At 45.9% G+C, this 13,106-nt stretch overlaps 1 protein-coding gene across 2 annotated transcripts; it reads left to right on the top strand.

The window, feature by feature from the left end:
- The first annotated feature begins 562 nt into the window (after window positions 1–562).
- TACR2 (tachykinin receptor 2) lies at window positions 563–12,698 on the top strand. Of its 2 annotated transcripts, XM_002191146.6 has the most exons (5): window positions 563–3,505; window positions 6,495–6,689; window positions 9,667–9,823; window positions 10,477–10,673; window positions 11,826–12,698. In XM_002191146.6, the coding sequence occupies exons 1-5, from the start codon at window positions 3,102–3,104 to the stop codon at window positions 12,019–12,021; spliced, it is 1,149 nt and encodes a 382-aa protein (XP_002191182.4). In that variant the 5' UTR covers window positions 563–3,101; the 3' UTR covers window positions 12,022–12,698. The 2 variants fall into 2 exon arrangements, with proteins under 2 accessions (XP_002191182.4, XP_030131479.4); XM_030275619.4 differs by lacking the exon at window positions 11,826–12,698 and having other exon boundaries at window positions 10,477–10,989.
- Window positions 12,699–13,106: the final 408 nt, after the last annotated feature.

The following is a 13,106-nucleotide window of genomic DNA, read 5'->3' as shown; positions in this document are numbered from 1 at the left end:
TGTTTTTTTCCCTCAGAACCGAGTCAATGTATCAAAACAACTTCCTGTTTTGAAACGGCAAGACAATAATTGGGCAATCCCTTTCTTTTCCTGAATCCCAGACTTTGTCTATACAAATGGCAAGATTTCTGGACACAGTTTAGCAGCAAGTGGTGGTTAAATGTTGTGAACTGCCCAAGGGTCCATCGGGGTTGCATTCTCTCCCCCTGAAGGCAGTGCAGCACAGGGCTGCAGTTTTCCAATGAAGAGTCTGGCAGATTGTTCATTACAGCATCTGCTGCTGGGACCATCCAACAGCACAACTAGCAGTGGTTTTGTTCATATTAAGGATCAGTAACTTCCACATTTCTTCACTCATCTCCAGGGGTTGTCCTAAAGATGCCAGAAGCTGTGGACTGCAGAGGCAGGACTTTAGGAGCTCTGCAGAAAGAAGTGAACTACAGTTAGCCCTGCACCAAACCATGACAGAAAGACCCAAAGCTTTTCAGTGCTACCAGAGGCATTTTTGCTGCTTCCTTCCAGCCCGTGTCTGGCTGATGAAGCTGCAGGCCAGCTGCACTTTGCCCCACCCAAGGGGGATGCTCATGGTCCTCATGTCCTGCTCTCAGAACTGCTCCCTGGACAAAGGTTCTTCCTCCAAAAGCAAAGTCCAACTTGCAACACAATTAAAGCCTCTGCTGCCTATATTACCTTGTATTATGTTTCCAAAACACAAAACACCCCTCAATCACCCTTCCTGACCTTGCAGACCCACATCTTTTGTTTGCATCTCTCACCCTTTGCTCAGACCCGGATTGGTGACTCAGCACAGTAATGTTTGGCCTTGACAATCCTGCCCATAATAAAAACAGCAGTGAAACCAGCCAAACCCAAACCCCCTGCTCTCAGGTAGTCCCTTTCTCTGGTGTGACTCCAAAACCACTGGTGAGGCAGGTTTTACCCACTGTCTCAGGCAAATGTGACTTCCCTGGAGAAATCTGGAGCCAGCCTGTGTCAAAAATTGCTCCAGTTTTCGAGTCAAAAGGCTGATAGCACACACTAAATCGCTGGCTGGGCTCCAGGATGATAACCTTGTCAATGCACAACTAGCACATGAATCAAAGCAGTGGGTGTGGATACAGGAAGGCAAATCCCTCCTGACTCCTACGATGAAATGTTGACCAAAGGGTGGCTGCTCTTCGATTATTACCTGAGTAACAGATCAGGGACCAGGGCAGAGGGTTCACAAGAAGGTTCCTAAGACACCTGAGCACCTTGAATGTCTTCAAAGTCAGCCAAGAGAGGTTACAGTTCCCCACTGAAGGGTCAATAAGTGCAGCCCTTTTTCTGAGCATTTGCTTCCATTCTACTTTCTGTAAGTGATAAGGCACTTTAATGCACTCCCAGTGAAATGTATGGAGGGTTTTGCTCCTATTCTCCTTTAAATTTGCAGGGATTTTAGACAGCATAATAAAAAAAAAATAAATTGAAGAACACTATTAGCTGTTGAATTGGTATTGCAAGTCATGACCAGTCCTCCTGAATTGTGTATGGAAAGTAGAAGGTCCCTAAGCTGTTTAGTGAGGTGTAAGTCTTTGAAGAAGCACCTGGAAGAGCTTTGAAATGCACTCTGGAAGATGGGTACAAGTGTACCTTTTCAGTTTCTGGGTAGGGAAGTGAGAGGGATTACCTGCAGGGAAGAGGAGGAGACATTACATGCAGGACTACAGGTATTGATTCCTTTAAAAGCAATACTTTTGTAGTAGTAGTTTTGTAGTTTTGTAACAGAGGAAACATGTTTGAAAGAGTTGGTTAGGTGATGGGTTAACTCAAGGCTGCCTCCAGAAATTAATGAAGCAAGGAAAGATTCTGGGCTGAGCTGGTGCAAAGGATCCTGAAGTGATAAACACTGCCCTGTAACAGGAGAGCCTGGCACAACTGCAGCTCCAGCAGCTCCAGGAGCTGGAGAACTGCTGCCATGCCAGCACTACAGGCACTCTGAATCCTGAAGGCAGCTTTTCATACCTGAAACCCCTTCAGCTCCCAGCCGAGCAGGCATGAGTCAGTGCCAAGTGCTCTTGGAAGTCTCAGCCTCAGTGTGTCACTTCTGGTTTTTTTAAGCTGACAGTGAGCAGGAGCACTTTGCTCCGAGCAGAGTCAGGGGTTCCTCTCTTCTACAAGAACCCAAAATTTCTGCATGCATGGGGTCACCAAGTTCCTACATCACACACCGAGAATGGGGATGCAGCCATCCAAAAGAAAGGATCTTGCTGAACTGCATCAAATATAGTTTCTCTCTTGCTGTGAGAGCTCAGAGGAAGACAGGCAGGTCCTGGAAATTTGAGGATTTCAGGACTGGGAAGCTTGGTGAATTAACCACCCTTGCATGCAAGCCTGTAAAAATCCTGACAGAGCAGCGTGGCCATTGCAGAAGTTATTCAAAACTAACTGAGCACAGCAAGGGGGGCAAGCTTCGTGTACCACTTTGCCACATTTCATTTGATGTCAAATTGGTTGTTTAGTTTTCCCCTGCAAGAGACTCCACCTCCTTTCAAAGCCCCCTTAAAACCTGTTGAGATTTTATCCCAGTGCAACTCCTGCCTCATGCTTAATAGCTGCACAGGGAAAGGACAGCAAATGTCCTCAGTCCCACTGCAGGGGATTCAGACACCTGGTGCTTTAGAAAACTGCTGCCCTGACAAAGAATTTCTACTTGGATTGAGGGTTTTTTTTGGCTTCCATTTATGTTCTCTTGTCCCTAAAAGTAATCTAAAGGAAGACATCACTTGCCGCTGGCCTGGAAAACATCTTCCTTTCTCATTATTTCCTTCCTTTTTTAGAGAAAAAATAAACTTGAAGAGAGTTGTTCTTTAGTTTTTTGCTCTTCAAGCATAGGTTAAAATGCCAGGGAAGAAGGAGGAGGCCCTTGGCATCGTTCATCCCCTCCTGAAGCTGCTTTGCATCACTTGGAAAACAGGACGAGAGGACATGAGACAGCTCATCCCGATGTCCTTTTAACAGCACTTGGTTAAATGCATGGAAATTCATACACCAGCATCTACTGCAAGGAAATGAGCAGATGCCAGAAGATTTTCTTTTACACTTACAAGAAGTGAAAAGCCATGGGCGTGTTTTCTGTTTTTAGCGCGAGCAACGTTTCTCGGGCTGGCTCCCTCGAGGACGGCGGCAACTGGACGGCGGCAACCCAGTTCAGCCAGCCGGGCTGGAGAATCGCTCTCTGGGCCATCACCTACTCCTTCATCGTTGTCACATCCATCCTTGGCAATGCCACCATCATCTGGATTATTCTGGCACACAGGAGAATGAGGACCGCCACCAATTACTTCATCGTTAACTTGGCTCTTTCGGACCTGCTGATGTCCGCTTTCAACACCATCTTCAATTTTATCTATGCCAGCCACAATGTCTGGTATTTTGGTGAGGAATTCTGCAGGTTTCAGAACTGGTTCCCCATCACTGCAGTGTTTGTGAGCATTTACTCCATGACAGCTGTGGCTGCAGAGAGGTAAGAGGTGAATGGAGAAGATGAGGTCCAAAAAGATCCCCTGTAAGTCATAAAATAAATGGTTGAAACAGTTTGTGCAGTTGGCCCCCACTCTGTCAGGTGCCTTATCAGCAATGTGGAACGACTGCCAGACTGTGGGGTTTGATGCTAATTATGGTGTGATCTTCTGTTTTTTATCCCTGGTCTGAATCACACCTGAATCTGTAATGAGTGAAAGCGGCAAGTATTTTTGTTGTTCTCGCATTATTGATCATAAATTGTTTCCCAATCATCCTGAAAACTTTACTGTGGCTTTGTTGTTTTTGTTTTTTTTTTTTTAACCATGAGACCGATATATCTGTAAAAAGGAGAATATGCTGCAGGCTGCTGAAACTATCAGCAGTCCTAATCCTGCTGTGAGTCCAGCAAACCACCAGAAATAATGGGAATTAGATTAGAAATGGCAGAGTCTGCTCCCCTGGTTCATTAGAATGACTTCTTCTGAGAGGGAGGGAAGTAACTACAGTGATTCTGTTTGACTTCTGGGGCAATTTGGTATTTTCATAGAATTCACTTCCAGCTACCAAGTCACTTTTACTTTAAGCTTTAATTTCTGGAGTTTGACTGTGTTTACAGCTCATTATTAAATAGAATGAAGCTGTTTTTCCTTTTTACTAGAAAGTGGCTAAAAGCCTGTGGGAGTCTCCTCCCTTAAAGGCAACACTGTGTGCAAGAAGGAGAGGAGTTATTTCCCTTTAGGCTCTGCTCCCCTTCCATCCTTCCTGTCTTCCCTGCTGCAGCCTCAGGGACAGGGATTTATTTCCCCGGGGCAGCCTGACCCGGCGAAATAGCAGCACTCCTTTAGCAAAGGGCTGAAAGAGCAGCTGTTTTATACATGTTGTCTGACAAAGAATATTTTTTAAAAGCTGTTTCAGCCTGTTGTCATGTCTTCCTACTCTTGTTCCTTGGGGATTTTTGGTGAAAGCACCTATATAGCCAAAATCTCTTTAGTCACGTGGCACAGACCAGAAAAAGAACTTAGCTCCTCAGTGCAAACCATATTTAGGTATTCCTTAGTTAGCCTTAAAACAGATCCTGACGCTGCCTCCTGGAAACTCGACACTTCCATTTATTAAGAGAACTTGTGTCCACTCCAGCTCCAATGTTTAACTTCTGCAAAAACAATATCTTCTGAAGTGGTTTATTTTAAGGAAGGAGGCTGAGAATTGATGTAAGTCACTTCTGTCTGGCACGGAAAAGCCCCTCACTGCTGGGTGTGGGATCCCTCCATTTCCCATTCCCAGAGCAGCTGTTCCAAATGCAGCCTTATCAATCAGCAGCTTAGCAAAGGCTCCTGTGACCTGATTGGAAAGTGCACAAGAGGGTCCAAAATTCAGCTTGTTTTGTCTACATGTATGAGGAGCAGAGAAAGATTGTAGTCCCAGCATCCTGGGACGTCACAGGGACATTCAGAGGGGGCACACCGAGCACGAGCAGCAGTGGGGCAAAGGCTGGGCTGCCACACAGCAAGAGGGGCCAGGAGATCTCAGCAGCTTTGATAAATCTCCCAGCTTGCAGGAGCTCACCTAAAATCACAGCTTGCCTCAGAGGTGCATCCCTGGCAGCGTGGGAAAGCCTGTAACACCTTTGAGATCTGCAACACAGGCTGCAGTGACAGCACAGTGGCTGGCATAATTTCTTCCCAGGACTTGCCATTCACTGAGGGTCACAGATCATCATTTCAGGCACTTCTGTGGGCAAACACTCTGGAGAATATGCACCAATGGATTCCTCCCTGACCAGACTCGAGCACTGTATAACACTGCCTATGGCAAGCTAAAGAAAAGCGAGGTGATGTGAAAATTTTACAGCTAAATAAGGCCCTGCTGCTGTGCAGCCCTGCACTGCTCACTGTGCTGCCTGTCCTGCCAACAGCCTGGCCAAGAGACAGCACAATTTGTCTGAATTTTTTCTTTGAAAACCAGGAGGCAATGGGCATTTTCCACTCTACTTTGCCTTTGTTACAACCATGACAAAGAATAGGGGCAGCATGACAAGAAATGCATAATTGATTATGTACTCGTTACAACACCGTGCATTTCCACACAGGGAACTTAAAACCAGAGTAATCCAATAGTCAGATGTGCCTGAGGGCTCTGAGCAGGTGTGGGATGAAAGGGTCAGCCCTTCCCTCCTCTGCAAGCACCAGTGCTCAGGCACTCACAGACAGAGGCAGACAGGACAAGTCTTCCACAGCTCAAAATCAGTGGGGGAAAAATCGGGGTAAATGATACTCAAGACCCCAGTCTGCTCTTATGCTAATACAAATCATCAGATATTGACATAATTAGGAAGAATTATGAATTAGAAAAGCTTGGCTGGGTTTTTTTTGGTACAGCATTTGCAAAAATTTAAAAAAAAGAGCAAGAATACTTGTTACAAGGACCTGGAGTGACAGGACGGGGGACATGGCTTCATGCTGATGGAGTGAAGGGTTAGAAGGGATATTGGGAGGAAATTCTTCCCCTGTGAGGGAGGTGAGGCACTGGCACAAGGTGCCCAGAGAAGCTGTGGCTGTCCCATTCCTGCAAGTGTCCAAGGCCAGGTTGGACAGGGTTTGGAGCAACCTCAGATAGAGGAAGGTGTCCTGCCCATGGCTGTGGATTGGAACTAGGTAATCTTTAAGGTGCCTTCCAACCCAAACCATTGTGGGATTCTGTGAAAAAATTCCAAAAGGGGAATGCTTGCAAAACCTGTATGCAGAAGACATAAAGGACTGCTTCCTCTTCACACCAGAAGCATCCATCCACGTGGGTTTAATAAATCCTTCCCTAACACCTGCAATAATTCTTTTCAGAAAGGATTTAGTTCCTTATTATTTACAGCCTGGAACCTGTCAAAATGTCTATATTAATAAAACCCACTCACTCCCAGTGAGTTTTTACACTTGCTGCATTTGTTGTACAGGTTGCCAGTCTGACTGTAAAAGCACAAAACCTGTTCTTTGCAGGTATGTGGCCATCATTCACCCCTTCAAGCCCAGGCTGTCTGCTGGAAGCACCAGAGTCATCATTGGGATGATCTGGCTGGTGGCATTCGGGCTTGCCTTCCCTCAGTGCTTCTACGCCGAGATCACCGTGGACAACGGAACCATGAAGTGCATCGTGGTCTGGCCTGACGACGTTGGATCCAAGCACCAGCTGGCGTAAGAGACACCAGGGAACTCCCAGTTCAGGCTAAAGCTACCCAGGAAATAGTTTCATCTCCAAACTGCTGGCTATGGAGAGCGCTGGGAGAGAGAACAGGACAATGTGGGGCTGGGGCAGCCCATCTAAACTCAATTTAAGCCAGGTGATTGTGGTTCAGGGTAATCCTGAACCTGCCATCCTCCCCTGCTTTGAAAACTAGTTGTAATGTCCAGAAACCCTACACACAGAGCTTGGGGAATTTAAAATAAACCAGTGCAAAAAGTCTCTAAACAATCAGTAAATCCTGGTTTCAAAGGTTCTGGATTTTCTTCCTCTGTCAGGCAGGAGAAAACTGGGTACTTTAGTGCTGAGAACACATAATTAGTTAAAAATGATGCTGCTCTTTGTGGGGGTAAAAGGAAAATAAAACCTGAGAGCAGCATGTTTCAAACATCCTAAGGTTTTATAGACATATTTATCTGGGCACACATCTGAGCTCCTGGAGGTCCCTGAGCCTCACAGCGATTTCCTCCTGTTTGAAATCAAGATTGTTCAAACAGATGAAACAAGCCATACCCTTCATTTAGGGGATCTGCTGGGATTACTCATCATTCAAAGCATGCAATGAGAAATTTACCAAACAAAACACATTTTTACAAAGTAGCAATGGAAGAAATAAGGAAAAGGAACAAATCAATTGACAAAGTGCAAACAATTTTTCAAACCAAAACCCACCATGAAGGGTTTTGCCCGGCTCCATGCACATGGGACATTTTTCCTGCTCAGTCTTCATCTCTGGCAGGCAGCTGGATGCCTCCTCAACTCAGCTATTTCCAAACTAACTGATTTTCACACTAATATGTGCCAAGTTCCATGACCTTTGTGTCATTTTGGCCAAGCTGCAGCATATTCAGACAGTGGTTGCCAGTTGTTCCCAGCTGAGCAAAGAGTCAAATCAGGCTCAAACCTCTCATGCTGGGTGATGCTCCTCTTCCTGGGGGCTCCTTTTTGGTACCCTTTGGTACTTTTTGGGGAACAGGGTGCCAAGCTCCTGTGGACTGAGGAGGAGGGAGAATAGATAATCACTAATACATGAGTCACTGGTGACTATTCTGTTCAGATGAAAAGATGAGGTTTATCTCTCCCACATCCATGGCATGGAAGGGTTTCAAATGAGTTCCCCAGCATGCTGATAAAGTCCCTGTGGGCTGGAAAGGCTGGTTCTGAACGTGGCAAATAGCAGAGCAGATCCTTTCTGGGATCTCCAGCTGAAGAGCAGCAGCTCCTGACCACAATCCATCACTCACCAGCTCTCTCTCCCTGAACAGGTTTTGGTATCTCTCAAGGAAGTTGGAAACACTGCTCCCCAGAAATCATACCTAGTGATGGGTTTTTTGGGACAGATGCCTGCAACACAAATCATGGAGAAAAAGCCATGTGCAGCCATTCATATACTAGTTCAAATAGCAAGGAAAAGAAATACTAAGGAACCCAAAGAAAAACAAAAAAAAATTGAGAGCTGGGTTCTTGTGTTAACTGTGTGTCCTCTGAATCCTTTGTAGTTGAATAAACCCATCTTTCAAGATTTCTAGACTTCAGAACATAGGAAAATCCTTTTCTGCAGGAAAGATGTGTATAATTATGACAGAAAGAAGTAAAAAACCCTCCAAACAATGCACTACTGACTGCCAGTGCCTGAAAAATATTAGATATAAAGGATATAGAAGTTTAACCAGAGTAAAGAACCTTAACCACAGAGGATTTTTCTTCTGGTGACAGGTTAACTTTGCAGCAAAGTAGTAAAGCTACAAGACTAAAGGTTTGTTTTTACGTGTGCTCAAACTCAGGTTCCCATCCTCTTTCCTCCTCTCAGGACTGGAACCCTAAAAGGGCTTTGCTGCACTCCACACACAGATTTGGACCTACAAAAGAGGAACTGCTCTGAGCACAACAGGAAAAAGTGTAAGACAAGCAGGGACAAACATGCCACATCTCACAAATATAGTATTTTTTTAATGCAGTCACCAGTCTGGTATTTGCAGCCACCCCAAGAAACAAACACCACTGCAGGCCTCAACACCCATTTCAACAGTGCTCTAACATGAGGAGTAACCCCAGAGCCTTGTCAGACTGAGAAAGACCATTTTCACTGCCCCAGCCTTTTGGGGTCACTGCCAGCAGCGTGTGCCAGAGCCCTCCTGCCTAATCCTACTTCTTACACTGTTTATGTTAATTTGACAGCTGCTGTATGGGACTGAGCAGGTTGTTCCCTTCCCATAAATGGTAGTTGCTTAAACTAATCAGCCCCCAGCATGAGGGAACCAGCAGAAGTTTGTGGGGTGACACAGAAAACTAGAAAGGGCTGAGGTTAAAATACAGCTAAGGCGATGCCAGTGGGGGGATGCTTCAGCTGGAGCAGGAACTGAGTGGCCTGTTGGTGGTACATTAACTCCATGTGCCCATACAAATAAAAATAGCCAGCTACACAAATACAGGCAACATCCCTTCCTCACTATCTGTATCTCTGTGCAGCCTGTTAGCAGCCAGATATCTTCTGCAGTCCCTGATCTGGCTTTTTACCACTGTTGCCACTGCTGCATTCATCAAGTTACTCTAAAGTTTCTGGACTATTCCTTTCCCATACCTGTGATTTAAGGGTTTGTACTTTTGCCACCATCTCTCTCTCTCTCTCTCTCCTGGCTGCAGTGGGATAGCAAAGCTCAATGCAGGTGGCCCTGAACTGCAACCCTCTGCTAAAAGATCAGTGAAGTTACTCTGTCTTGAAAGGGAATCCAGCCCAAGGATCACTCATCACACCACCAGAGAGATGAGATTTTGCTGTTTACAGAAGTCCCTGTAAGAATAATTATAGGCAAAAATTCTTCTTTGTGGTTTTGCCAATAAGAGCCAGCATATATATCCAAAAGCCAAGTTCTGAAAGAGCTCTCCAAGAGCCATACTGACTGTGAAAAACTGCTTGTTCTTCTCTTTCAGGTACCACATTGCCGTGATTGTGTTGATTTATTTGCTGCCTTTAATGGTGATGTTTGTTGCATACAGCATTATAGGAGTCACTCTGTGGAGCAGCACGGCTCCAGGCAACCACCTGAACAGAGTCCACTACGAACACCAAGTTAATGCCAAAAAAAAGGTCAGAAGTGAAACTTAAGTATCATTATCCCCAGCACACCAGCCCTGCTGGTTCCAGTTCCAAAATGGAGCTGGTGTTCCACAAAAAATCTTGAAGGATTGGGCTTGAAAGGTTAATAAAATATATTGAGTCTGGGGTAAAAGGCATCAGCCTGCAAGTTTGAAAAGAAAGGTGATTGCATGCACCAGCCAGCCTTCAAGGAAGAAAGCTCACAGCAGCAGGCCAGCTGCCCTTAGAGAGTGAAAAGAATCCACACGTTGCAGGATAAGCCAGGGTAAAACTCTGGAAGAGTGGAGCAGTCTCAGTGTAAGAGCAGCGATCTCGTTTCCCTGCACATCTCCCTGGTGCAGCTACAAGCAGCTCCTCTGCAGAGTCCTCAGTGCCTTGGGAAAGGTTTGCTGTAACCTCCGCCCTGTTCCCATCACCAGGGCACTCCCTCTCCCCGTTCCAGTTTCCGTGGCCAGGTCACTCCCTCCCTGTTCCAGTTTTCATCACCAGGGCTGGTTTCTTTGCCACAGCAGTCCAGGTTTACATTCCACACTCTGCACTTTGGGAGGGCAAACCAGCCTCAGAGTGACACCAGCACTTCCCACTGCCCCAGCAAGCCCCATCACCCAGAGCCCAGGAATAACCCCTTAGTTTTGTTTTCCTAGTTTGTGAAGACGATGGTGGTAGTGGTGATCATTTTTGCTGTCTGCTGGCTGCCCTATCACATATACTTCATCCTGGGGAGCTTCAAGGAAGACATCTACCAGCAGAAGTACATTCAGCAGGTGTATCTCGCCGTCTTCCTCCTTGCCATGAGCTCGACAATGTACAACCCCATTATCTACTGCTGCCTGAACCAGAGGTGAGGTGGTGTGAGCATGTGTGCACAGAGAAAACACAAATCTCTGACTGAAAAAAAGCATAAATCTCAGGAGGTGAGAACAGCTGTGATTTTCAACTGCAGTCCCTAGGCCAACGAGACAACTTAACTGTGCTGATAATGTGAGATGGGATGCACTCTGAGCTTTTAACTCAGCCCACAGTATTTTCTGTCTCTGAATAAAGTGCAAGCAGCAGGCACAGGATCAGCACAGCCACATTTGCACCCATTTCCACATGCAGAGCATCCTGTTTCCAAGGGGGTGATCTGTAATCCCTGCACTGCATCTGCTGAGCCAATGCTGGTTCAGCCTCCTGCTCTTCCCAGGCCACCCCCGGCACAGTGCTGGGCTCACCCCCCTGGTGGGAAGCAGGAGCAGCCCACGGGTGACTGTAAGGTGCCATCGGGATGTGGCACCACGAGGGAGCAGCCAAGAGATGTCCCTCTTGCTCTGCGCAGGGAGCTGCTCTGGCTGGGCCTCCGTGCCAAATCCTGCATCCATAACCCCCCCATGCCTCATTACCATTGAGCCCCAAAGGTAATCAATGGTTATCAGCACAAAGCCTGTGCAGTTTCACTGGCACTGCAGCAGCCCAGTGTTTAACTCCAGAGTGATGCTGCGGGGTCGCTCCTGTGAGCCTTTCAAACATCATCCTGCCTGTGAGCTGGCAAAGGAAGAGTTTTACAGCCCATTCACCCAAACTGCATTTAGCATGAAACACACAAACATGTCCTCCCCCTCCTCTCTCAGAAAGCAGACAGCTTCCTCATTTATTTATTCATAGTTTTTTTAAAAAGCTCACAGTAGGTAAATGCATGTATTTTCCTCAGATTTTCTGTGTCTCACAAATGCAGTTATGAGCACGGTCAGCACCATCTACTGAGCACATCAAACATCCTTCCATTTCACTGATCACTATATTAACTTAAAATACAAGGAAATCCAATCATAAACTCCTAGTGCACCTCCCTCCATGCTTTCATGCATTTAGCTTTTCACCTCATTCCTTCGATTTCAGTAGAAATATTTATTTCCATAGTCATTCACAGGTAGAACCAAGTAATGAGTTTGTTCATTCTCTGCACAATTAGAAAGGTCATTTCACCATCTATTTGCTTTTCTCACTTTTACAGGTTTCGCTCTGGATTCAAGCTAGCATTCCGCTGGTGTCCCTGCATAAAAGCAACAGAAAAAGACAAACTTAAACTTATGTCCCCATCTCTCTACCAAACAACCCACAGGAAGTCAAGAACAACAAGTTTCAACACAGAAACTCAGCTGAATGAGAAAGAGAAAACATCATTTACCCTCACCCGATCAACACTTTGATTTCCTGCTCCTGGTTCTGTATCCCCATACACCATGCCAAGGCAGCAGATCTGAAGAAGCCTGAAAAGCAAGTCTTTTTCTCTGGAGCAAGTGTTTCTTACAGGACTTCTTTAGATGCCATCAGCATTGAAGGCAGCATGTTGGTAACATTTATATCCATGTAGGTCCAAATATCACCCAGCTACGGCTCTGAGTTTAGCCCTCCCTTACACCAACATCAGGCCCAGGAGGTAAAAAAATCAGCAAAGCAGATCTGAGGCAGTGCCAATCAGGAGAATATAAATTATTCTCTTTGACACTGTGATCTCCTGATTTCTGTTCCACCAAGACACTTCAAGTCAGGAAGGAGGTGATGGAGCAGAAAGGCTGGGGCTCCTGTGGCCCAGCTGGGATGGACCCCCAGGGCTGTGTGGGCAGCCAAGTCCCACGGCTCAGCAGCCCCAAGGCACTGTGGGCCAAAGCCTGTTTACAACAAAGGCAAATACTAACACATCCAAACTGGAAAATCCAGCCTGCCCTCAAAATTTTCTGCATTCTGGGATTTTCATGCCTACAATTTCACCAGCAGAAACAGTTCCATAAGATGCTGTCATTACATGGATTTCTATAACCTCATCCCAAAATATGACAATGTTTTCCTATTAAACCATGCTCAAGTGACTTCTCCTTCACATTAATTGTGGTGCCTAATTTAGAGCACGAGGCTCTCAGAAGAGTCAGCAGCCAGGGATGGCCACTGGCTTGGTCAGGGCTCATGGACCCAATCAAAATCCACCTCCTTTACATCCTTTTACTCCTAACAGCAGTGGTCCATCACTGTCTTTTCCCAGATAGCCCCTTCACCTTCCCTTTCCAGACTTACCCCATATTTATCCTCATTGCTCTTCCCAGATATGAAAATAAAGGCTGAAATATGTCATCTTCCCAGCCTGAAGCATTATGTGCAGGCACACAAAATAGGAGAATCTGAAATATAAACATTATGTAAAAGTAATACAGCATTTAATAATGGTGTGATAAGTTAGCACCTTACAATCACCTTCACTTCTCATGCCAGGTTTGTAAATAATATCATAGAGCCATAC

Source organism: Taeniopygia guttata, chromosome 6 (genome assembly GCF_048771995.1).
Source record: "Taeniopygia guttata chromosome 6, bTaeGut7.mat, whole genome shotgun sequence".
NCBI classification, from domain to species: domain Eukaryota; kingdom Metazoa; phylum Chordata; class Aves; order Passeriformes; family Estrildidae; genus Taeniopygia; species Taeniopygia guttata.
This window is presented reverse-complemented; position numbering and strand designations above follow the sequence as displayed.